Genomic DNA, 26,254 nt, shown 5'->3' on the forward strand with positions numbered 1-26,254 from the left:
CCTAATACTAAATGGATTAAAACTGATCTGATGTTTATTTTTTCACCCCTTTGAGTTGGGATTATGGCAAGCATGTGCATCATTATCGATGGAATAAGATGATTGACTTTCTCTCAACTCTAAACTCCAATGGAGAAGAGATTTATGTTGCCATCCTTTATCAGTCTCACTTGCCAACAATGCTTTGAGACGAAATCTTTCTTGGTTGCCCTCTTTTAGCTGTTTTCAGCTTTATAGTTTACAAGCACTTGTGTTTATAATGAACATGTAGGAAGTACAGAAGAAGCCTGTGGGCCTGTTTCAGTCACTGCATCAGTGCAGCAGCTTATCTGATACTCCATTGCCTCTAAATGCCAATTCCACTGTATATGTTTCTGCCATTTTGTTTGTTATATTTTAAGAATAAGGCACAAAGAACCCAATGGCAAAAAATCAGGTGAATAACTTTGATAAATAATGAAAAGTTCCTTGAAAGAGAAGTGTGAGGTAACACATTTGGGGAAAGCTAACAAAGCAAGGGAATACACAATAAATGATAGGATACTGAGAAGTGTAGAGGAACAGAGGGACCTTGGAATCCATGCCCACAGATCCATGAATGTGCCTGGACAGGTAGATAAGGCAGTCAAGAAGGCATACAGAGTACTTATATTTTATGTCTTGGCTAATAAAAGTTAAGAGCAGGAAGGTTATGCTGGAACTGCATAAAACACCAGCTGGGCCACATCTGAAGTACTGTATACAGTCCTGGTCACTGAACAATAGGAAAGATTTAATTGCGCTAGAGACCATACAAAGGAGATTTATCAGGGTGTTGCCTGGACTGCACAATTTTAGTTACTAGGAAAGATTGGATAGACTAGGACCATTTTCTTAAGAACAGAGGAGACAGAGGGGAGACCTAATTGAAGTCGATAGGAAGGCCCAATTCTCCTTGTTTCAGGGGTCAATAACTACGGGGCATACATTTAGAGTCAGAGGTTTAGAGAAGATTTGAGGGGAAGATTTTCACCCAGAGCTTCCTGAAGGTCTGGAACTCATTGCCAGAAAGGGTGGTAGAGTCAGAAATCTTAACAGCATTTAATAAGCACTTCCAGAATCTACACAGCTACAAGCCAAGAGCTGGAAAGTAGGGTTAGGCTGGATTACTACTTGTCAGCCAGTGAGAACACGATGGGCTGAATGGCCTCCGTCTGTGCTGTAATTTTTTATGATTCTGTGGTGAGGAGTGGGGAGCTGGATACTGCCAATCTGATAAAGTACCCAAGGAGATCTGAGCTGCTGCTGAAACCCAATTACATGACTACAAACAATGATGCATCATTCATCAGATCACTTCACGTACCGAATTAATTTTCAAAAGTGGTTATATAATCTGTGGCTTCCATCCAAATCTATTTTCTCTAAAATGTTTTGATGTGCATCGGGGGAGCTCTGGGCTAATTAAAAATGTGCGCAGCAGTTTCTTAGCACAAAGGCAGCCCAAGTAAAATTAGCTTTCAATTAATAAAGTCAGATTGACACCGGATATGAACGGATAATGGGAAAACTAAGAACTGACATCTAAGAATTAAAGGTCTGAAGCCAGGTTCAATGGGTAGATCTCAGTAAATTAATTTTAAACACACTTCGGACTCACTTTATGCATATCCATTTTTACATTGGCCAGTTTTTGCAGGGACCTTTTTCCAGTCCTGTTAATTCTATCAGGAAAAAAGTCCAATATAAAAGCTCACAAAGGCGTTGGATTTCTGAGTGGACTGTGAAGCTTGTGTCTCAGTACAGCCTCAGAAATGTTATTGCAAGTTTAACCGGATATTTGAATGTCCTATGTCAAGCGGGGACACAAGTTGCTTCAGCCGACTTGTGACAGTGGGGAAGTGGAGGGTTAGAGTACTGTGTCCAGTTCTGGGTGACATACTTGAGGAAGGGCGTGAAGACATTGGGAAGAGTACAGAGGAGATTCACAAGAATGATTCCAAGGATGAAGAACTGTAGCTCTGAGGATAGATTGGAGAGGCTGGGAGTGTTTTCCTTGGAGAAAAGAAGGCTGAGAGGAGACTTGATAGAGGTATTCGACATCATGAGAGGTATGGACAAGGTAAATAGTGAGAAACTGTTCCCATTCCAGGGAGCATCAAGGACTAGAAGGCACAGATTCAAAATCATTGGCAAAAGGATTCCTGAGAGGGTGATGGATTTAGGTTTGATTGAGGTATTCAAAAGGGAATTGGATAGCTATCTGAAAAGAAAGAATATGCAAGGTTACGGGGATAAGACAGGGGAGTGGGACTAGATAGAATGCTCTTTCAGAAAGCTAGTGCAGACTCAATGGACTGAATGGCCTCCTTCTGCACTGTAAAGATTCTGTAATTCATCAAGCTCAAGTTTTGATTGAATTGATGGGAGCTTGCCCAAACTGGGACCTGGGGACTGCCAACATACCTTGTCCAGCAGCCAAGTCAGGAACTGTACAGACAGGTCAAGCATGAAGCCCGAAGTTAGGTGACAGGGATGAAATAGATTCCATTGTTTTATCTCTACCTTTTAGCCTTTTTTGATTCCTTCACCCCACCCCACCCCCACTAGGGCTATCTGTACCTTGCTCGTCCTGCTTTCTACCCTTAATTAGCACATTCCTTAGATAATATCACCACCTTCAACACCTCTTTGTCCTTTTGTCTGTGACATCTTTTGGTTATCTCCACCTATCACTGGCCCTCTATCCAGCTCTACCTGTCCCCCTGCCCCTCCCTCCACCCACACTTAAACCAGCTTATATTTTACCTCTCTTCTATTTTTACTTAGTTCTGTTGAAGGGTCATTCGGACTCGAAACGTTAACTGTGTTCCTCTCCGCAGATGCTGCCAGACCTGCTGAGCTTTTCCAGGTATTTTTGGTTTTTGTTTTGGGTTTCCAGCATCCGCAGTTTTTTACTTTTATGAAATAGAAGAGGTTCTCCAATAGCACATGGCCAACCCCAAAATAATTGGATGGCTGTCCGGGGAGAAGGTGACCCCTGGATCTCCTTCTGTCTCCTCAACTAGGAGAGGGGAATATTTCTCCCCCTTTCCAGAAGTTTCTGATAGAAAACAAAATTGCAGAAACCGGGCTCCTCCCTGCCTGAAATTGCTTTGGTGAGTGCATCCAATAAGCAACAGATGATGAAAGTTCTCATTTTGTTCTCTAGTCTCTGATGACTTCCATGTTCTAAGCTGGAGTGGCTGTCAAGGTTGCTAAAATTGGCCTTCGTTGCCCAGGTTAGGGATAGGTCCTCACCCATGATTGCTATCCATCAGCCTGCACTGGAAGAACTCAAGTGTGGGCTCAGCTGTGTTGCTTCCTTTACCGAGGTTGAATAGTCCACCACCACTCTCTGTTGAATTTACTCTCTTCAAAGGATGGTCATTTGGGTGAGTTGCATGAGGGTAATCACTGCCTATAGAAACACATCCCAACCAAGAGTCAGAATTTTCAGGAGGGGAGGAAAACAATTTAGCGAGAAAGAAACAGCAACATTTAAAGCAAGGTCCACACCATGAGAGATGTATCACATTTTTAATTAGATTTTCCTTTTCATTTTTTTTTAAGCTCAAAGACAAATGTGAACGCAAGTTAACCATTAACACTCATTTAATGCTCCTACAGTGAGACTTTTATGTGCTGCACAGCACAGATTTGCAAGGTCACCAGATCTCTGTTCATCTGTCAAAACATTTCTGTAATTTTTGGCTCACTGCAAAGGTTTTTTTAATTTATCCTTTCATGTGATATAGGCATTGCTGACGAGGCCAGCACCATTTGTTGCCCGTATGAAAGCAAAATACTGCAGATGCTGAAAACCTGAAATTAAAAACAAAAAATTGGTGGAAAACAGAGCAGGTCAGGCAGCATCTGTGGAGAGAGAAACATTTCGAGTCCGTATGACACTTCTTCAGAGCTGAAGAGAAGTAGAAATTTGTTGCCCTTGAACTGAGTGGTTAGCTAGGCCATTTCAGAGGCAGTTAAGAGTGAACCACATTGCTGTCGGGCTGTAGTCATACAGGCCAGACCAGGTAAGGAAGACAGATTTCCTACCCTAAAGGGATATTAGTGAGCCAGATGGGTTTTTAATGACAATCGATGACAGCTTCATGGTCATTACAACTGAGGCTAGCTTCATATTCCAGATTTTATTAAGTGAATTTAAATTCCACCAGCTGCTGTGGTAGGATTTGAACTCATAACCCCAGAGCATTAGCCTGGGCCTTGGATTACTAGGTCAGTGACATTGCCATTACTTGAGGTGACCATCTCCCTTTCTATTGCTGTATTCTAACAAGGAACAGTCCAGCAAAAAGCAGCACTGCTGTGTTGATAGCAACAGAGTAAATTCATTGATCAGGCAGCCCCAGCAAGGAACCACACTCAAACAGAGTGTAGGTTGGAGAATCAGCCCAATGGTGTTGTTGCCCTGTCTCCAACCTCCTATTGCTTATGTTGTCATGTGGGTCCTTTTGCCCTACTGCTCCATGTTGGCATATTGCTAAACTGCACTGGAACACTAAGCCTGTTGATACAGCGTTTATTCCAAGAAAGGATGTCACACTCTGGTAGGTGAATTAGGGAAGAGTTTATAGTTGCCTCAGGCTGGATCTGCCTCCAGCGTCCCCTAACCCAGATCCTGGCGAGACATCTTTCAAGAGCTTCTGGAGAGTATGACATGTGGATGTGGGTTGGAAGTTGGCAGAGAGATGAGAAAAAAAACATTGGTTTAATTCCACAGTTTTAAATAAATAAATTATACAGCCTTGATGTAAACATGTTGCTTAGAGTCTGCCAACAGGCATAATGTGAGAGTTCTTCATTCAAAAATGGGTCCAACAATTCTTGCCGCTAATCCGAATCAATTATACTGGGAGGAAATTCATGACATGAATTTTAACGAGGAGCCAAGAGCTGAAGCTGAAGTTGGGCTGAAGCTGCACAGTGCCAACATCTGAATCCCATTTCATACCTGGAAAGAAATTTTAAATTAAGTTTTCGCAGAAACTGCAATGCTGCTTTATCATGTTTCTGTTTCCTTGAAATTCCACTGCCAGGTGTAAAGTTTGAAAAAGTGATTTTAACAAAATTGATGCGAGGACTAGGCAGAATCTTTTGCCAATGTCTGCAGCTCACACTTCAGTTCATCAGAGAAGCTGCTTAGCTTGTGTTGAGGCTCTCAGTGTATTCAGTTCCGCATACAGAAAATCATCAAGGCAAAGCGGGGAGACCCGTTCAAGGGAGCCTCAAACAGGAACCATTTTACATAAAATGCACGGCATAAAATTGACTCTTCTTCTTCTGACCCACAATGTCAGGACTTCCACTAAGGCAGCTCCTGAGTCCACCCCAGCGAGAGCAAGGAACGAACCCGGTGCCATTTTTACCGATCTGACCTACACCAGCTGTCCAGCTGACCAATGCTCCAAGGAGACTGAAAGTTGCTGTGGCAACATGCACTTTTATATGCATGTTGTAGTCTGGAGCTATGGACAGTGATGGTGGAGACTCCAATTTTCTTTCCATCACTTGGCTGACCAGGAATCTTAATGCCTGCCATTGTTGTATGTTGGAAGGAATTACTCAAATGTTTGGCTATATTATGAACGCAACTCCTTGACCATCATGTCCTGGAGTGGGACTTAAACCCAGAGCTTCTAGCTCAGAGGCAGGAACATTACCCACTGCACCAGAAGACCTCCAACCATAAAACCGATATAGGGTCCCACAGTATGCTAATAGAAGATTGAAATAAGAATCACTGTGTATAACTTGGCTCATTTTACAGAAGATTCACATATGTGTATTATACTCCAGAATGCCAGGTGGTGAATGTAATAAACTTGGAATGCAGGACTAGGTTCTTGTAAGAAAGAGTAAACTTTATTTACAGACTCCAAATGAGGCTACATGCTTGTTACAAGACCAAGGCTAAAAAGCTCCGCCCCTAAGATTCTCCGACCTTAGGGATGATTCACCTGTACAGTCACATGATCCCCATAACAGTAAGAAATGGTTTAACTTGCAACTGGAGCCAATCTTTACACATTTTTGAAGCATTTCTTCACAGAGGAACACATTCCAAGCATGCACCTCCTAACCCAACAACCACAGTTTCAGTCTGTTTCAATTTATAGGTGCAGAAATGAATGCCCAGTTAATGTCCACTGCTTGCATTCAGTTAAATACAATTAATGTGTATTTAACAATTTGCAAGCTAATTTGAATTCAGTTTGCCCCTTCTCATTCTAATTCCACAAGCTGCCATTTTGCCAGGGCCTAAATAAATAAGGGTGCCCTAGGTGCCTGCCTGCCGAGACAAGATCCTCGTTGAATTATACAAATCAGAGTCTTATGATTCACATAAGTGCTGCAATTAAATTTCAAGGTGAGGATGGGTAAAGCATGTGCCCTGCAGGCTCCACCCATTTGTACCAGACACAGATTGGCCAATCCGACAGACCTTAGCAGTCGCTCACAAAATAGCCCAAGAAATATCTAAATTTATTTTGGATGGGGTCAGTGGGCGATTGAATGTTCCTGCTGTGCTCACAAAATTAATTAGAACTGTTGTGGCACAAATGATCATTTGCCACATGTGGGCAGTACATTTAGTATCAAATATATAACACTAGTAAAGAAAGACTTGAATTTACATGGCTTTTCGTAAGACTTTTTTTAAAGTGTAGTCACACTGCTGCAAGAATCTACATTAGTCTGAATATTTCACACCTTGGACACAGTGAAATGCGAGCCATGGCTTGACATCAGCACTATTCCCAGATAATATTGTTATATCCTCAGGCATGTGATGTTTTACTCTGCTCCTGATGTCTCCTGTTCCTTGGTGATATTCACCCTTAGCTGTTCACAGGTGGTAACAGTAAGAACTTCGGCATTACTGTACCTGGTTGTGAGTCTTTTGAAGAGTAGAAACAATGGGCTAGAAATTGTTTCTCAAATACAGTAAGAGCCCTTAGGGTTCCAACACGATGTCTGCCCATAACTGTGTCAGTTGCCGCTTTGGTAAAGGGGTTAGAGTGCATTTGGTTGACATCCATCGGAGCAGGCAGACAGTCGTGCTGAGGTTTTGGAACTCCACGCTCCAGCCTGTGCCCTTTCTTTACCTCATACATGCATTAAGCAGCATGAAGTCCCACAGCCTCCACCCCACCCTCTACCAGCACTTTCTACATAAAGGGTAGTTGCTGGTTGATTTCTTCTGGTTGTTGCTACAAACCGATAATTTTTGGTTCTTTCCATAGTTTCAAGTTTCAAAAATCTACAGGGAGAGGTATGCCAAAGGCTGAGTAATTTTTTCTAGCTTCAAGGTTTCTGCACAAACCTGTTGCTCCAAGGCACAGTTAGCTTTGTCCTTGGAATTTAGCATGATTTGGAGAACAAATAGAGGTCACACAGAGCAGGACAAGCTGCTAGAACAGGGAGGAGAGAGAAGTGGAGGAAGAAGAATTCAGGCTGCAACCTTTCTCCTTGAGTGCAAGTGAAGAACCAATTCAAGTGTGATACTAGTAACCTCAACCCCATTTCACGTTCACCAAAAGCCTCACACTCCTTATCTTCCCTCCCGACCTCACATCTTCCTCTTGGCTACAATGCAAAATTAAAAGGCAACACAAAACACACATTTTAAGTCAAATTTATGAATTAAATCATACCATATTGAATACAAACTTAAACACATCATCCTGGTACATTCCTTTAGTTGCCTGTCTTCTGTGCACCTTTCCCTACTACTCCTACACAGTGTTACCCCACTGTTTGCAGCATGGCTGCTGACTTTCAGTAAAGGAGGCTGCACTTGGCTTTGGAGGATGACCTCAAGCAGCTCCTGGGCCTAGAAGGCCTAGCTTTAGACTCTACCATCTCAGCATGAGCGTCAGCAATCTGCCAGCCAATAGCCAGTAAGGGTACTGGTGGCTTGGCCATGGTGGGAGGAAGAATGCTATCATCTTGAGAAAGAGCAGCAGGTCAGAGCCATTGCCGCTCCCCCCAGGGCAGCACCTCAGCAACCCTCGTAATGTTGGAGGACAGCTTACTGGGCTGCTATGAGAACCTGCAAGTCCCTTTGAATATTAGTATTTGCAACCATGATGGTAGGATTCTAAGCTCTCCTCAAAGCCGTGTGCCAAGTTGGTGCTGGATTCCTCCATGTCCCTTGCCATTGAACTCAGGTATTCTTATCTTAGTGTTTAATTAACTGCCACAGGTATTCTGACAGGCTTCTCAGTGTAAGCACAAACATTTTATTGTGTATGTCCATCAGACAACTTCTGTAGCCTGGCTTATCAAAGTGTATCTTTGTCGTCACTGTTTTATTCATCTTCCTCCACTGCTCGGCCAAGTTGCCGTTTTTGGGTGTCTGAAAGGAAAAAGGCACAAGGTTAGAGATATGGAGAGAAGAGCAGGGAACGTAAGAGGTACGTGTTCACACCATCTGTGGCTTCACAGTCAGAGACAGTGTGGGGTGAGGGGGAAATGGGATGTAAGAAGGAAGATTAGGTGTGAAGAGACTGTCAACTTCAATGGATGTAGCCCAGCTAGTGACCAAGGTCTCAGCAACGGCTCAACTCATAATGACCAGCACCATCTTCCTCATGAGGGTTAGAACCTGTCTCCTGGCTACCTGCTGCGGCCTCTATTGTGCGCCATCTTGTCCTGCAAGAGAGAGGGAAGTGCGTCAGTGAGCATGGAGCAAGATGTTTAGGTGATGTGGCTGTCACGGTTGAATAGCATGTGCAAGATGTGAGATATGGATGTGAGGCTTGCAGCAGTGCCAAGTGTGTGAGGGTGACACAGACCTTTGAATGTTAGGTATGAATCCTGATTGAGAGAGATTGGTGGTAGGTGAGTGGTGAGACTGTGCTGAATTGGGCAGTGGCGTGAGGATAGTGGTGCAGTTGGTGGGATAAGGCATTAGAAAGCGAATTGACTCACATTGACTACACATGTGAGGTCTTGTGGTGCTGCATCCAGTTCGTTGGGATTAGATTCCTGGTACTGACCTCCACGACTATCTGTTCCCACTGCCTTCTCACCAAGTGTCAGGAGGTCCTCCTGCCCCCTGCGGATATAAGGATATATCTCCTTCCACCCGCTTCTCAAAGGACCTCCAGTACAGCAATGGAAAGACCTGGTGCCGTAATCTCCCATGGTCAGTTGTTATTTATTATTGCACAGTGCTATTCCGAATCATCTCGGTGCCTCCAGCAGCCACGACATACCTCCCTTCTAAGCAGTGCTTTTTAGTTTTAAGCTATGCTAGCAAGTAGCAATATTGAGCCCCCTGCTGCTGCTTGCAGCCAATGAACAGCATGCAGCTATCATAATGAGCAGGCAGCACAAAGCAAGCATACTGTCTACATTGAGAAGGTGCAGGTTAATCGCAATCCCCTCCTTTTTTGGTGGCGATCCAATTTAGCTCCCAGGAGTTGCTGCATCATTCCCAGAGGTTTAGTTAATGGAAATTGACTTGAAAATTAGCTCCTGACCCACAACAAAGCACTGTAACATTAAGCCCTTTATCACATGCAGTTTATTGAGTTCCTACATATATGAGATGTCACTGTTCAAAGCAGGGGGAAGACCTGAAATGTATTGTGCTGTGGATGTGTCAGAAAGCCTTGTTTAATAAAGTGATGCAACCTTGCAGGATTGCCTTTGGTAATGAGTGCTAGCAGCATTACTGACCTGACACCAGCACCACTGGGGGAATCCCTCCTCAAGTACTAGTTACACTAGGCATCTCAGATGGCAGTAGAAGAACTAAAGTGCTGCTGCTAGCAGTAGGGGCAAAATTCCCATGTGCTGAGCTTGATCAAACCAACAATGTATGTTTGCCTTACCAGAATTACCCCCCACCATCATCCAGCATTGGGGCAATTGTTACATGACATTCTGTTTTTACTAAATCCACCCAACAGTTAACCAGGGCAGATTTGGCTTTAAGGGTGCTGCTACAGTTATGATGATTGGAGCCCATCCAGTAATCCAAATGCTGGTTAATTAAACTGCAGCTTGGAATGAATTTATAGAGCCACTACTTGCTGACCAATATTTTCAACTGCTACATTTAACCAGAACAATCATCAGATTTATGTGACAATCAGATGGCCGCTGCCATGTTCCTTATTAGTTTTCTGTGCTTTCTGTGTGTGTGTGATTGAGTGAGTGAGTGTGTGTGTGTGTGTATACATGTGTCTGTGTGCGGAGCTGGGTGTTTGTGCACGCATGCGTGTTTGTCTGCATGTGTGTCTGTGTGTGTGTTTGTGTCTGTGTGTAAAACCTCCTGCATGTTCATAAGAACATAAGAAATACGAAGCAGGAGTAGACCATTCAGCCCCTTGAGCCTGCTCCGCCATTCAATAAGATCATGGCTGATCTGCTTGTGGAATTCCACAATTCCATCTAACCCCGATAACCTTTGATTCCCTTGCCTAAAAAGAACCTATCTACCTCTGCCTTAAAAATATTCAATGACCCCGTCTCCACCGCCTTCTGAGGCAGAGAATTCCAAAGTCACACAATCCTCAGAGAGAAAAACATTTCTCCCCATCTCTCTCCTAAAAGGGCCACCCCTAATTTTGCAACAGTGCCCCCTAGTTCCGGATTCACCCACAAGAGGAAACATCCTTTCCATGTCCACCTTGTCAAGGCCGTTTAGGGTCTTGTATACTTCAATCAAATCAGCCCTCACTCTTCTGAACTCCAGTGGGAACAAGCCCAGTCTGTCCAACCTTTCCACCTAAGACAACCCACTCATTCTCGCATGAATGTCAACACTGCAGGATGAAGCAAAGAAACAACGAAAGGGTTTCTAAGCTTTCCCTGTGTCTGCTGTCACCCATGCACTTAGCAACTATTGTGGCATGGTCCGCTTGCACAATTCCGTGTTCTGTTTCGCTCTTCAGTATTTCCATTGTTTTGTGTTCCCGGGGCACTGCTTGTCATGCTTCCGTTCTCTCACTTTAAATCTCGTGCCTTAATGCAGGCGACATGGGCCTTGCCCACTGGCTGGAAAAGCCCATCACTTTGAGGGTGGAAATCCTAACCACCACCCCCCCCCCACCACCACCTCCCCCAGCCCCACCCTGAAAGAGCTGCGTCAGCCATCAGAGGGTGGCGCAGCCTGCAAGTGGCAGCAGCTGTCAGAAATGCACCCAGGGAAAGGCCAAGGGACCCAGGCCACAGGTAATTGAAGGCAGGATGGGCCATGGGGAAGCAGACCCCCCCCCCCCACCCCATTCCTGATGCTGGGCCCCTGGATCAGGCATTAATCAATGGATCCTCCTGGGAGCCCATTGTGTTAGCTTGTTGGGCTTCCCACATAGTGACTGCCCCTTGGTTGAATACCAGAGGTGGTGGGAGGAGGCCCTTAAGTGTCAGGTTCGTTTGCAGCTTTCAGTGCTTGATTGAAGAACTCAGCATCGGGAAGCAGCGGGGGGGGGGTGGGGGGTGGGGTGGGGTGGGGGGCGCGGGGTGATGGGGGAGCCTCTGAGAGTCACCCCTGACCTTTCTTCTGACTGCCCTCTTTCCCCCCCCCCCCACCAAGTTAAATTCTGCCCGTTGCCTTTGCACAAGTTTGGACCATTACATTGTCCCTGAGCTTGTGATTCTATCTCAAATCCTCAGCAACTGAAACTAGGGGAAACAATGTAAACAAGTGATATTAAATGTGAGAATGAATCTTGAATTAACTTATTCATTGATGTGCCTAGATAGACTGATGCTGCCTCCAACTCTTTTACTGTTGCTAATTTATATTGGGATGTAAATTCCTCCTAATTTTATGGCAGAGTGATTATGAAATATGCCTTTATGCTTGCTTGCGCTAATAAGTTCGCTAATATTTGTGAAGGGACAAATCAGTACTCCATTGCGTTCTGTCAATATTTAGGTTTCTGTTCATAAAGCTAGTTTCTGGCAGGCATGTACCTTCCAATTTTCAGTTGTGACCCCCAGTGCTGCAGCCCTGCAGTTAATTGCTGGGGCAGTGCAGGAGGTCTTCCAGCTTTACATCACAGTAGCCGAGATTTTGTAAACAGTGTGCCATTCCTGCTGTTATAACTGGAACTCTGCGCCACTTCCACTTGCTCTCTTTTTGCCTTTTCCAACAGAATTATAAATAAAATTCTAACTGCTAGCGGCGTGCATGCAAAACACATTTGCTTTTGCAGCGGGGGAAGCTTTTCATTAGTGAAAGCTGCCGTCAGCTGACAATTTGGCATCCACAGGCGGCCTCAAATAGGAAGGCTCTGCATCATGGCCACAACTTTCCTGCCCAACTACATTGTCATTATCTAAAGACTTGAGAGCACAGAGGTGGGATGGGTGTTTTTCAAAATTAAATTTCACTTGTAAATAATTCACGTTACATTGGTTTCACTTTATTCATGCGTGCATTATCGTTTTTTCTTGAGACTAGCTTAGTCAGAGAGCTAAATGTACTGGCACGCTTCATGGTTTGCACACATTGATGCTTACAGGAGAGTTAGGGATATTTCCTTTATTGCGGAAGAAACAATGTTGTGTTTTTTTGTTCACTCTTTATTGAATGTTCATATTAGTGTCCAGTGTTGTACTCACCACACTGTGGGACATGGTTGAACTTGCAGTCCCTCCCTTCTATGCATTGTAAAGGACATTGGCTGAGATTACTGCCAGTAGGGGTAATTGAAATGTTGTGGGTGAACTCAAAGCCTTGTAAGGACTCTGCCAGCTAACACCAGCTAATACACATTTGAACAGTACTGATACCACTCTTTAGGCCCTTCATTTTCTTACCTGGATTGAATGTCCCCATCACCCCCACTGCACCCAGGACACCAAGCCTTTATCACTTCACTAGTCCATGCCCCTGTCCTGACCCTCTGACCTCTCATTGATCCCTCCTCCAATCCTTCATGTCCCTGACCTCACTCCACAAGCCCCCCACCACTGACTCACCCTTGCCAGTCCTGAGCCTCTATGTGAGAGTCCATTCTCCTGCTTCCCCCTCCCTTGTGGGCGTCCCTATACCACATGGACTGCAGCAGTTCAAGTAGGCAGCTCAGCTCCACCTTCTCACGGGGAATTCACGATGGCAATAATTGCTGGCCCATCCGGTGACACCCACATCCCATGAATGAATTTAAAAAACTGCTACTGACTTTACCTCTGCATCTCAACCCGCCATCACGAAATTCAAATTTCGTGTCCCGCCTCATTAAATCACCTCACACGCTACATTTCCCGTTCTTGTAGGCTCCATAAAATACTCCTCTCCCAATGTATTTGAGCTGTCAGTACAGACATAGCTTGTAGTTTGCTATAAATGTGATGTTTAGTAAGTGATTCATCACACTGTGATGATCTGGGTAGTTCATGCAAATTACTGCGCATATTGTAGCAGTTTCATGACTGCATTTTAATTTGCTGCATTGACAATTGAGATTTACAGTTACTTTGTGCAGTTATAGGAGGAGGGGCTATAGAGGAAAAGCTTCCTGTACTAATTCAGTGGGTTGAGTAGGAACTCCCCGATGTCCATTTTGGAAGAACATGCTTGGTTCATGAGGTAAGGAGGCTATTTGGCCTCTGTGAACATTCGTGTCAAAGAAAGCCTACAATCCTCACAACATATAGTTCTCTTAAATAATACCAAGATATTTTCCTCAACTTTGTGGTTCAGTCTTTTTAAGACAAAAGCCTTCCTGACATCCGTACTAAGTTTGTCTTGTACCAGTTTAGACAGCACCTCTGTGTTCTCCTGTTGTGGCCAAACCTAAACTAGGCCCTGGGTTTACCTTTTTTATATGGTCTGCTATCATGTACAAGATCCCCTTTCAACCACCCCCTTTCAGGACTGAAGGAAGTTATACCGTTCTCTGTGCATCGTTGAAAGGTGTTGATTGCTGCCCTGATTGACTGGCCTGAGAAAAATGGATGAAATCTTGGAAGGTGATCCCAGTAACATTGTCAAAAAAAAAAAATTCCCAAATAATAGAAACAGTATTCAGCTTTTTCAGTCAGCATAAACCAATGGCTCTTCTGATTAGTGATGCTTAAATACTACATTATAGTCGCACTTTTCCAGTAGAAAAGCTATCTTAAAATGCTGGCAATGCTACAGCCAGCTTTTCACCTCAGAAGAATTCACTGAACTTAATTGATGGTTAATAACCAAGCTATACTTGCCCAGCTTTTATGTTCGGAAACAATAATTCTGCAAGGAGCTGCTGGTGTCTGGGGGTTTATCCCATCTCGTGTTGTGCTTTCACACATTCTGAATGTTTAACTGGGCAGCAAGTCAGAACAGCTTGCCCACATTCAATAAGAAAAGCTAAGTTGTGGAATTCTGTGCACTGAATACCATGGAGGAATTTTTTTTTTGTCCTTTTGTTTGAATGGACGAAGCAATCAGTGTCCTTTTACATAAGAGGTGCAGAAAGGTGCCTAGCATTTTATTATAAGACTGTATGCTTGACACAAAAGCCTCCATGTCACTGTTTCAATCCCAGTTTCTGAAACTCTAGTGTTTATTCAGTCAGGCCCTTTTTGTTATTGTTTTATACAATGCTTCATAGCTGTGAAGTATTGTTTATTAAGCTAAATAGAACAGTGCTGTATTCAGTGACTTATTAATTTAACACCTTCCCTCACTGGGTGACAACCCCTCCCACAGGTGATGCCAGCATCTCAGGAAAGGGTTAAGACTTGATGAAAGGTTCGTTCTTGCAACAAAATGAGTAGTTTAATCTGCGAGATGGCTTAAGTGGAGCATCTGTGGAGTTAAATCAGAAGCCTACAGTCAACACCGTTGCAGGTAAAAGTGATATGGTTTGGCTTAAAAAGTGAGGAAAATTAAAACCATAACTCAGCCAAGCCCAGGCCAAGAGTAAAGCCTAATTAATACAGGCCTCTGGCATCAGTCTCCCTCAATGTAGTGGCATTTCTGTAGGGGTACAGGGAGATTCGCTTCTTTTAAAGTAAAAAATTGCTGAAATAATTGATATCTTGTTTGAGTTTACAATAACTTGAGTGAAATGTAAAAGCGATGAAGAATAAAACAACATGTTACAGCCAAGGAATTATAGTTGATAATAGAGACAAATGCTTAACATGTTTTGTGTGAAATTCCTCGGGCTGTATACAGAATTTCAGTGTAGCAACCTGAGGCTAAACTCAGAAAATTTTTATCCATTATATCACCATTAGCAATTTCTAAATTTAAGTCATAAGCACACTGTCAGTTCAACTGAGTACCAACAGCTTTACCATATTTGATTGGCAATAAAGCTCCTGTAACTCAAATTCTGGTTAACGGTGAGGTAAAGAGACATCACACCTTCAAGCGGTTCAAGAAGGCAGCTTACCGTCACCTTCCTAAGGGCAATTAGGGATGGGCAATGAATGCTGGACTGGCCAGTGATGCCCACATCCCATGAATGAATTAAAAAAAAGTTCATTGTTCAATCAATCATAAATTGAAAGTGGAATCATGTTGAATGTATATACTGTCTCAACACAAACCCATTTGGATATAAGTTTACCTGCTAATTTTTCACCCTAATGCAGAAAAGATTCACATTTCTCATAAAAGTAATATTTCTGTTTTTTTACAGCTTGGATGGTGGCACAAAATGTGTTTTCTCAGTGTTAAATAACCACATTGAGACTGAAATCCGCTGTGTATGTGCCTTTGCAATACCACACAGCTGTCCAACTGGTTATAACTAGTATCCTGTGCACTGCAGCTAATGAACAGTGCGCTGAAACCAAACTTACTGTTCAGATATCTTAGGGATGCACTTCATCAGTTTTGTTCTTTAGAAAAAAACCATATAAAGTTTGGGCTGTAAGGTGGACGGAGTTATGGGAAGGAAGCATGTTCTTATTTTTCAGAGTGCATGATAACAATGAACGGGGGACACTCTTATTGAAAATATATTGTCAAGCTGAGACAAAAGAAAATCTCTTTTAACAAGGATGTTAAGGGCACAATCCTGCGCTTTAACCCAAATGCCTTCTTTGCCTCCTGTTTTACAAACAAACGAGAGGTTTTTTTTTGGCATTGGTGTCCCTTTAATATTTTCCCAGTTTATTCTAGTTAGAGTCTGCATTAAACTTCTCACTACTCCATCAATGCAGCTCAGCACACTTCTGTTCCCAGGAATGACATTAATGAATCCAGAAATGAAGGGCAGTGATTAAAATGCTAATGCACTTAGCTATTTCAGCACTGATCCCTCAAATGTAAGAGCACTTCTAGAATGATCAACTCCCTGAAATGGCCTCTGGTGAGATAAGAATTAATAAAATATGGTCTGGCCTGTACTAATAAAAAAAAGGGAAAGACCCCGAACACTGCCATTTGGCAAATGTAAAAGGGCAGGAGTGAGAAAAATAAAAGAATCCCTCTCCCCTCTCTTGACACGAATTCTCACATGCTTCTCACCCCCCTCTCTTTCAGTCCCATGACGACAGCCCCAGCATTTTGATGGCCACTCCCAAGATGCTGCTTCCTTCAGCGAGCCAGCTGCCGTCAGGTACCCTGCTCTCGGTTCACCACCAGATCCAACTCCTTCAGCAGCAGCTACAGCAGCAACAGCAGCAGACACAGGTGGCCGTCGCTCAGGTAAGAAAGAGGCAGCATGTGAGGCCTTGGTGTAAGCTCTGTACAGAATTACCAGTTCAACCAGCCTCAAACTGTAATAATTGCAAAAAGAGAAGGCCTTCAATGGACATAGGGAGCAAGGAGGATGAGAGGAGGCGGCTCATTAGAGTAAAGCAGCAGCTTAATTGGCCAAGAACCCTCTTTCTGTGCTGTAATTTGCATGCTTCGTTTATACAGTTGCTCTTCAGAAACTTTCTACTGATTGAATTGGTGATGTCACACTCTGGTATTATACTAAGGTACTGCCTGGCATGAAAGCATCACAATTAGGATTATTTTGACTTTCCCCGTGTACTTGCTACATTTAAATGGATCTGCTCAGGAGCTGAAACAGCAATACTGTATATAATAAATATACAGCAATACTGTATATGATAAATATACAGCAATACTGTATATAATAAATATACAGCAATACTGTATACAATAAACAATATACAGCAATACTGTATATAATAAATATACAGCAATTCTGTATATAATAAATATACAGCAATACTGTATACAATAAACAATATACAGCAATATAGTATATAATAAATATACAGCAATGCTGTTACAATAAACGATATACAGCAATACTGTATATAATAAATATACAGCAATTCTGTATATAATAAATATACAGCAATACTGTATACAATAAACAATATACAGCAATAAATATACAGCAATACTGTATACAATAAACGATATACAGCAATACTGTATATAATAAATTTCACAATATTTTTTAATGTGGTGTTTTTTGCCAAGAATGAAATGTGAAAGATTGGAGAACTAGATGACCTGACCGGGTGAACATAATTCATTAATAATTCCTTTTTTCTCTCTCTTAAATTTAAAGCACCTTCTTTTCTCTGTGCAATGATTTTTCTCCCTTCCCTTGCTTTCCTTGCTGAGTTTTGGTTCTAAGGGCTGCACTTACCAACCTCCAATTCATACTCCAAGTAGCCATCTTCATTTTTGACCATGGCTTCCCATCTCCCTATCTGTGTCATCTCCTGCAGCCTTACAACCCACACAGATCTCTGTGTTCCTCGGGTTCTGGCCCCTTTTCACATGCCTTCACTCCTCCGTTGCCAGCCTTGTCTTTAGCCGCCAGGGCCCTGAGCTCTGGAGTGAGCCAGATTTTCAGAACTCTCTGTTTGCTTTCTCACTCGTCTACCTTCTTGGACCTAGGCCTAGATTTTCAGAACGTTGAAATGACTCCAAAGCCATTTAACAATGGTGGGTGGGACCCTGTTCCAGGATTCCTGGCACCCGCAACTTTTGCTGGCATGGGATAAGGGTGCAGGTAACGAGCCCACATCTTGCACTCCCAACCTCATCAGCTCCATTGTGGGAGTAGGCATCTCCTAGTTACATACGCACACCACCACCACCATCCCCCACCCCCCCACCCACCCCCCGACAATTCTTGTGGAATCGGGCCAGCTTCTGGATGGCTCGTGGTTTATTGCTTCACGGAAGAGTCATGAAACAATCTGGATTCGGGAACCTTTTGAAAGGTAAGTTCGACACATCTTATCCGTGCCCCTGCTATTCCCCCTCTTTGCAAGTCATGCCCCCCCCCCCCAACTCATTTCCACGGCCACTCACCGTCCATGCCAACTTATGAGCCTTCCATGCCTATTCACCCACCTCTATGGCCCCTCCTACCGTCCATGCCATCCAATGGCCCTTTCATGCCCATTCACCCTGTATACATTATATATAGAACCAATGAGCCATTCAGTAACAACAGCATGTGTGGAACTGCTCAGAAACCAGCACCCATTCACAAATATTCTTTTGAAAATAACGCGCTGTTCCTACATCCCTATAAAACAATCAGTCAGACAGTGCATTAAAGTATCAATAACAGAGACTTCAGGCACTTCACACTTCTTAATCTTGTGCAAATAAACATTGAGACACTGACAAAAGAGACCACAGAAATAACTTATTATAACCACTTAAAGGTGGCAATCAACCAAGGTCAACAATTCTCTCCAGTTATCAAAAGAGAACCCTCGACCGAGATAATCCTTTTATGAGTATGGGCTCTCAGCCAAGCATGCATAATAAAGGTAGGAGATTTTTTAATATTCATTCATGGGATGTGGACATCGCTGGCTGGACCAGCATTTATTCTCCATCCCTTGTTGCCCTTGAGAAGGCGGTGACGAGCTGCCTTCTTGAACCGCTGCAGTCCATGTAGTGTATGTACACCCACAATGCGGTTAGCAATGGAGTTCCAGGATTTTGACCCAGCGACAGTGAAGGAGCAGCGATGTATTTCCAAGTCAGGATGCTGAGTGACTTGGAGGGGAACTTCCAGGTGGTGGTGTTCCCATCTATCTGCTGCCCTTGTCCTTCTAGATGATAGTGGTTGTGGGTTTGGAAGGTGCTTTCTAAGAAGCCTTGGTGAATTTCTGCAGTGCATCTTGTAGATGGTACACACTGCTGCCACTGTGCATCGGTGGTGGATGGAGTGAATGTTTGTGGATGTGGTGCCAGTCAAGCCGGCTGCTTTGTCCTGGATGGTGTCAAGCTTCTTGAGTGTAGTGGGAGCTTCACTCACCCAGCTTCACCCATCGTGCTTCAGTATCTGAGGAGTCATGAATGGTGCTAAACGTTGTGCAATCATCAGCGAAAATCCCCACTTCTGACCTTATGATGGAAGGAAGGTCTACTAAACTCCATCAGTAGAACTGGATGGCATCATTATGAATGTCTCATTTGTTCTGCACATAGTGTAATACTGGGTGAATGGGTGTATACTGGGCCAGGATTTGACATGGAGGGGATGAAGGGCCATGGGGAGTGAGCATTAGTTGGCATGGAGAACATGGAGGTGGCATGGGACTGGGTGGGGTGTGAGGGGTGAGGGCTAGAGGGTCAACAATATTTAATACGGCTAAGGCAAAATCCCAGAGAACCAAGGCGGGCCTTCTAACCAGCCCACACTGGTACCAGGCAGTCCTCATGACCACCTGCACTCTGCTTCCGAGGTTGGCAGACCCAATTTTATCCCACAACCATGCCCCCAGAGCAAAGATTGTGACCCTCGGGGGGCCTTTCTACCAAAGAGGCAGGGTGTGTTGGGAAATTTCCAGATTCAAGCTACTTGCCTCGGTAGTGAAAATCCAGCCCCTAGGTCTGTGTATATTCTCGTTTTTATCCCAATGCTTATCATCTATTTTATGTTTATCTGGTTATGGGCTTGAAATGTAAAACTTGGCAAACCCGTTGAACTTATTAAGTTACATCATTAAACAAAATGCGTCAATGAGTTTGCCTTTCTAACCTGAAATTTAATTAGGCTGGTGTCTGATCAGCTTTCTACTTGAGCAGGCTTCATGTTAATGGGGCGTGTCCATCTTTAACTCCTTCATTGGGAATAGTAGGATTGAGATGGTAGTGGGGCCGTTGGGTTGTTTGCTTTCTGTGGCTCACACACCAGTGCAGAACTACGGGAGCGCTGCACTGTCAAAGGTGCTGTTTTTCTGATGAGATGTTAAACTGAGGCCCTGTCTGCCTTTTCAGGTGGACATTATTATTATTGAGTCTTACACCATTGAAAGAAGGAAGCCATTCAACCCATCTAGTCTGTGCCAGCTGTCCAATTTGGTCCCACATCAGAGCATTTTCTCCCATAACTCTGCAGATTAGTCCCCTTCACATACGTGTCCAATTGCCTTTTGAAAGTTTCTATGAAATCTGATATCATCACCCTTCCAGCTAGCTTCTAAAATTTGGATTGTACTGGCTATGAAAAAATACATCTCATTTCCCCTCAAGTTCTTCTGCGAATTATTTGAAACCTATAACCTTTGGTCGCCAAGCTTCTTCCAGAAGGAACAGTTTCTCTTATTTGCTCTATCAAAACCCTTCATAATTTGAAAACCTCTCTTAAGTCTCCCCTTAACCTTCTCTGATCTAAGGAGAACAATCTCAGCTTCTCTACTCTCTCCACATAACTGAACTCCCCCAATCCTGATATCATCCTGGTAAGCCTCCTCTGTACCCTCTTCAGTGTCTTGACATCCTTCTTAAAGTATGGTGCCCAGACAGTACTCCACTGAGGCCTAACCAGTGAGTCCCATGGCACTATTCAAACTGAAGGAAGAACCAGTAAAGCTTGGAAATGATGGGTTCTGGTCCAACTGGAGTTCTATTTTAAGGTATACAAGGCCAGTTTGGACTAGTATTAGTCATTTCCCAGGTTTTACTAGTTTTTCATTCTGGTGTACTGATCAATTCAGCCAAGACCACTAAAAACAGATAATCGGGTCGTTATCACATGGACGTTTAAGGGAGTTTGCGCATAGACTAGCTGCTGCACCTCCTATATTACAACAGTGGCTACACTTGAAAGACACTTAATTGCCTGTAAAGTGTTTTGGGATGACCTGAGCTTGTGAAAGGCGCTATACGAATGAAAGTTCTTTATTTTTTGCTGAACCTCTTAAAATGCAATCACCCTAAGACTTCTAAGACATTTTAAGTTCCTTCAACGTCTAACTCCACGAATCAAAATGAATGCCTAGGTGGTACACTCCCACAGTACTGCACTGGCGTGTACACCACAGAAAGTGAACAAACAATTGCCCCATTACCATCTCCATCCTACTATTTCCAATGAAGGAGTTAAAAACAGGCACATCCCACTCATGTGAAGTCTCCCCAAGCAGAAAGACAATCAGTCACCAGCCTAATTAGAATTTCAGATTATAAATGATAAAAACCATTGACGCATTTTATTTAATAATGTAACTTGATAAGTCTCGCGAGTTTGCCAGGTTTTAAACTCATGACCAGATAAACATGCATTAGATAATATACTTTGGGATACAGACAAAAAAATACAGACGGTAGGGGCCGGATTTTCACTACTGAGGCAGGTAGCTTGATTCCAAAAATTTCCCAACACACTGTACCCGCTGTGGCAGAAAGGCCCTCGAGTGTCATGATCTTCACTGATACATAGAATGAAAATGTTGACCCCACTATATGTTTAATCCTGTGTCCTGATTCAGCGTCTCTGCAGGTTTCCTTATGTTCATTCTGTTGTCATATTATCTTTGTGTCATTTCACAAGCTTTAGCTTCTATCCTAATGAGAACCTCAGAAGGTTCTGATTTCATGCATTGCCTCATTGACCAGCTTGTTGATGTTTGCGTGTCCAGAAGCCTCTGGAATCTCTCAATCAACAGCTGGAACAGATCCCTTGATGGAATTTCAGCTGTCATTCACACTTTGGAGTTCCACCATGATCAGCTTAGTTTCTATGGGTCAGATCTTTCTGATGGCTTCCTGGTCACCTACTGAGAACATGTCTATCACAAACTGAATAATAAGAGTGTTAATGTTTTCCTTCTCCATGGTGTCATGAACTGCACAGCATTAATTTACTTCCTGGTATTTTCAAACCTCACTTTCCAATTGGCTTCACCAGTTCCACTATACAGAAGTCAGCTTCGATTCTGCCAACCTTCAACATTCTCAACTCATAACATTAATTCTTGTGGTTTATGTATGTGGGTTTTCTGGTTTCCAAATTAATATAACGCTTCACATCACATCTTGTGATACTAATGGCCTTGTCTTTGCTGTCGTTTAATGCAAGCAGAGAATATTTTCAACCAATGGACCAATTATCCCTTTTGATCTGTACTTATTTAGACATTTATTTATTTTGTTTTTCATTTGCCTACCTAACACTTCAAAAGTAAAGGACTTTGGGACATTGGTGAAAGATGCCATAAAGAATTGCAGAAATGCAAGTATATTTTCTCGTGCTATCTTGCCTGGTGCCAAATTTTGAAGTGCTGGAGCCCTAAGAAAATGTGTTGGCCATATCATTTCTCATTCTGCTATTATGTTTATCTCCTGTGTATTATCATTGAATCCCCAAACATCAGGAAAATTATGCTTTTTAAGTGAAAAATACTAGTGCTGGTAGGCATTTTGTTTTGAACCATGTGGTATTTTGAATCATTAGTCTTTAGCATGGCTAGAATTTCATTATGCAAGCCTATTAAAAAAATGAATTACAGAAACTTTACTTGCTTCTGACTGGGGGATGGTATATAAAGGAGCCACTGCTTTTCTCAATTTATATTAATAGCCTAGACCCTGGGTGTACAGGCCACAATTTCAAAATTTGAAGATGATGCTGGACTTGGAAGTATTGTGAACTGTGAGGAGGATAGTGATAGACTTCAAGAGGATATACACAGGCTGGTAGAATGGGCAGACATGTGGCAGATGAAATTTAATGTAGAGAAGTGTGAAATGATACATTTTGGTTAGAAGAACAGGGAGAGGTGACATAAAATAAAAGGTACAATTCTAAAGGAAATGCAGGAGCAGAGGGACCTGGGTGTATATGTGCATAAATCATTGAAGATGGCAGGGCAGGTTGAGAAAGCAGTTAATAAATTACGCTGAATCCTTGGTTTTATAAATAGGGGCACAGAATAGAAAAGCAAGTAAGTTATGAACCTTCATAACACACTGGTTCAGTCTCAACAGAAAGGATATGAAGGGTTTAGAAAGGGTGCAGGAAAGATTTATGAGAATGGTTCCAAGGTTGCGAGACTTCTGTTATGTGGATAGATTGGTGAAGCTGGGGCTATTCTCCTAGGAAAGAAGGTTGAGAGGAGATTTGTTAGATGTGCTCAAAATCATGAGGGGTCTGGATAGAGTAAATGGGGAGAAACTGTTTCCATTGGCAGAAGGTTGAGAGCCCTAAGGTGATTAACAAAAGAACCAAAGACGACAAGAGGATAAACTTCTTTATGCGGCAAGTGGTTTGGATGTGGAATGCACTGCCTGAGTGTGAGCTGGAGACAGATTCAGTTGCAGTTTTCAAAAGGGAACTGGATAATTATCTGAAGATAGATGATTTTACAGGGCTACAGGGGAAAGGTGGAGGAGTGGGACTAGCTGAGTTGCTGTTGCAGAGAACACAGAGGCAGTGTAGTGAATGGCCTCCTTTTGTGCTATAACCATTCCATGATTCTAATGTAAATACATTCAAGGAACTTGATAAACACACGGGAAGAAAGAAGCTGAAGGTTACTCTGATATTGTGATCAAGAAGGTTGGGAGGAGGCTAGTGCGGAACATAAACTCCAACGTAGACGGGGTGGGCCAAATGGCTTATTTCTGTGCTGTAAATTCTATGTAACGCTGCCAGCAGGTAATACAAGCACTAGACCACGTTTCACATCCTCAAACAATCACAGCCAAGGAATGAATGTTCACTAGGCAAATGCAGCAGGGTGTTTAGGGATATTAATGTTGCTTTAAATCCAGGAATTTCTGAGCTTCAAAGGCCCTGAAATACCTGTTTATGAGAAAGCTGTGTACAGGGAGTTCTAAGGTCTGTATTTTCTTTTACAGTCAGCGAGCTATACAGGAGGGTTACTGCTGCTGCTGCTCCTACACATTGGCTCTGAGACAATCACCTGCAGTACTGTGAGACCCTTGACCCTGAGCCCGGCCTTTCTTCTGCCACCTCTTAGCATCCTTAATCTCCGGATTCACAGCCACACTGTGAGCTCGGGACATTCTGATCAATTCTTAACGCCCAGCCGGAACTCAAACTCCAGGAACTCGTGGCCAAACGTGCCTTTGTGCCCCACATAATACCACAACTAGAGTTCATTCATCAGGGTCCCCACGCCAGCCACCTCTGCGTCACATGTCACGCAGCCCCCCATATGGTTGCGAGAGGATTTCCCTCCTGTTCTGATTGTTGCATCAATGAGCCAAATCCCCCTGCATATGTTACTCCTGGAAACAAGTGCCCTCAGTATTGGAGGCAATGAGGGTTAAAATCCAGTCAGACAATTAATGGAGGGATCCCACTGAGATCAGTGCAAAGAACAATCAACTGGGGTGTATACTTAATGTCCAATCAGCAAAGAAGAGTTTACCACGTGTAATAACTTGATGGAGCAGTAGATTTGGGGAAGAAAAAGCTAACGTTTATTTAGGAGACATATAGAGGTGCTTGCACACGATATGAAATCTCCTCCCCCCCACCAACCACAGGATTACCTGCGCAATAAGTTTATTGGTTGAAGCCCCAGTAATCGCATCACATGATGAGTGATTGACAGGAGGGAGGGGCATACATCGAGTTACTACCCCATGCAGAGGTGAATATTAAAGCCTTTAAACAGGAGGTGCCAGAGTGGTGCTCTGGTGCGCTCCGGTAGCACTACACCCCTGTGTTGCAAACACCCACTCATGTTTCCTCTTGCTCGTGTACTCTCTCTGGCTGCTCTCTCTCGCTTGCGTTATTTCTTGCTCATGCTTGCTCCTTCTTGCTCTCACGGTCTGAGGAAGAAAGGAATAGAAGGTTATGCTGATAGGGTTGGATGGAGATGGAGCATAAACACGGCGAGTTGGGCGGAAAGGCCTGTTTCTGTGCTGTAAATTATATGTAATTCTCTTTCTCTTGCTCGCTTTCTGTCTCTCTAACTTTCTGTTTTTGTCTTTTTTTTCTTATAACTTGTTATGGATGATAATCTCTCCTATTTTGTAAAAACTTCCATTTTCCCTTGATTATCCCAGGCAGTGGCTTGGGCAGGTAACCTGCCCAATCCATGACCGGCTACACAGAGGTACACTGTACACTTCTTCCCACCAGCGCAGCTGAGATTTCAGCATGGGAGAAACAGAAATACCTGGAAAAACTCAGCAGGTCTGGCAGCATCAGTGGAGAAGACCACAGTTGACGTTTCAAGTCCTCATGACCCTTCAACAGAACTAAGTAAAAATAGGAAAGGGGTGAAATATGAGCTGGTTTAAGGTGGGGGAGGGGGTTGTTGGGACAAGAAGCCAGTAATAGGTGGAGATAACCAAAAGTTGTCACAGACAAAAGGACAAAGAGGTGTTGAAGGTGGTGATATTATCTGGAGGAATGTGTCAATTAAAGGTAGAAAGCAGGACAAACAAGGTACAGATAACCCTAGTTGGGGTGGGGTGGGGTGGGGTGAAGGAATACTAAAAGGGCTAAAAGGTAGAGATAAAACAACGGGTGGAAATACATATAAAAATAATGGAAATAGTTGGGAAAAGAAAAATCCATATAAATTATTGGAAAAAGCAAAAAGGAGGGGGAAGAAATGGAAAGGGGGTGGGGATGGAGGAGGGAGTTCATGAGCTAAAATTGTTGAACTCAATATTCAGTCTGGAAAGTTGTAAAGTGCCTAGACGGAAGATGAGGTGTTGTTCCTCCAGTTTGCGTTGAGCTTCACTGGAACAATGCAGCAAGCCAAGGACAGACATGTGGGCATGAGAGCAGGGTGGAATGTTGAAATAGCAAGCGACAGGGAGGTCTGGGTGATGCTTGCAGACAGACCGAAGGTGTTCTGCAAAGTGGTCACCCAGTCTGCGTTTGGTCTCTCCAATGTAGAGGAAACCACATTGGGAGCAACGAATACAGTAGACTAAGTTGAGAGGGAAGTGCAAGTGAAATGCTGCTTCACTTGAAAGGAGTGTTTGGGTCCTTGGACAGTGAGGAGAGAGGAAGTAAAGGGGCAGGTGTTGCATCTT

At 43.4% G+C, this 26,254-nt stretch overlaps 1 protein-coding gene across 4 annotated transcripts in view; it reads left to right on the forward strand.

Moving 5' to 3' along the window:
• The window catches only part of nos1apa (nitric oxide synthase 1 (neuronal) adaptor protein a), a 441,188-nt gene that overhangs the window by 358,278 nt on the left and 56,656 nt on the right, over nt 1-26,254 (forward strand). For all 4 annotated transcript variants that reach the window (XM_041208009.1, XM_041208010.1, XM_041208011.1 and 1 more), the window contains one exon: nt 16,493-16,657. In XM_041208009.1, coding sequence (XP_041063943.1) covers nt 16,493-16,657 — 165 coding nt within the window. The remainder of the gene's footprint in view (nt 1-16,492; nt 16,658-26,254) is intronic.

Source organism: Carcharodon carcharias, chromosome 16, assembly GCF_017639515.1.
Source record: "Carcharodon carcharias isolate sCarCar2 chromosome 16, sCarCar2.pri, whole genome shotgun sequence".
NCBI lineage: Eukaryota > Metazoa > Chordata > Chondrichthyes > Lamniformes > Lamnidae > Carcharodon > Carcharodon carcharias.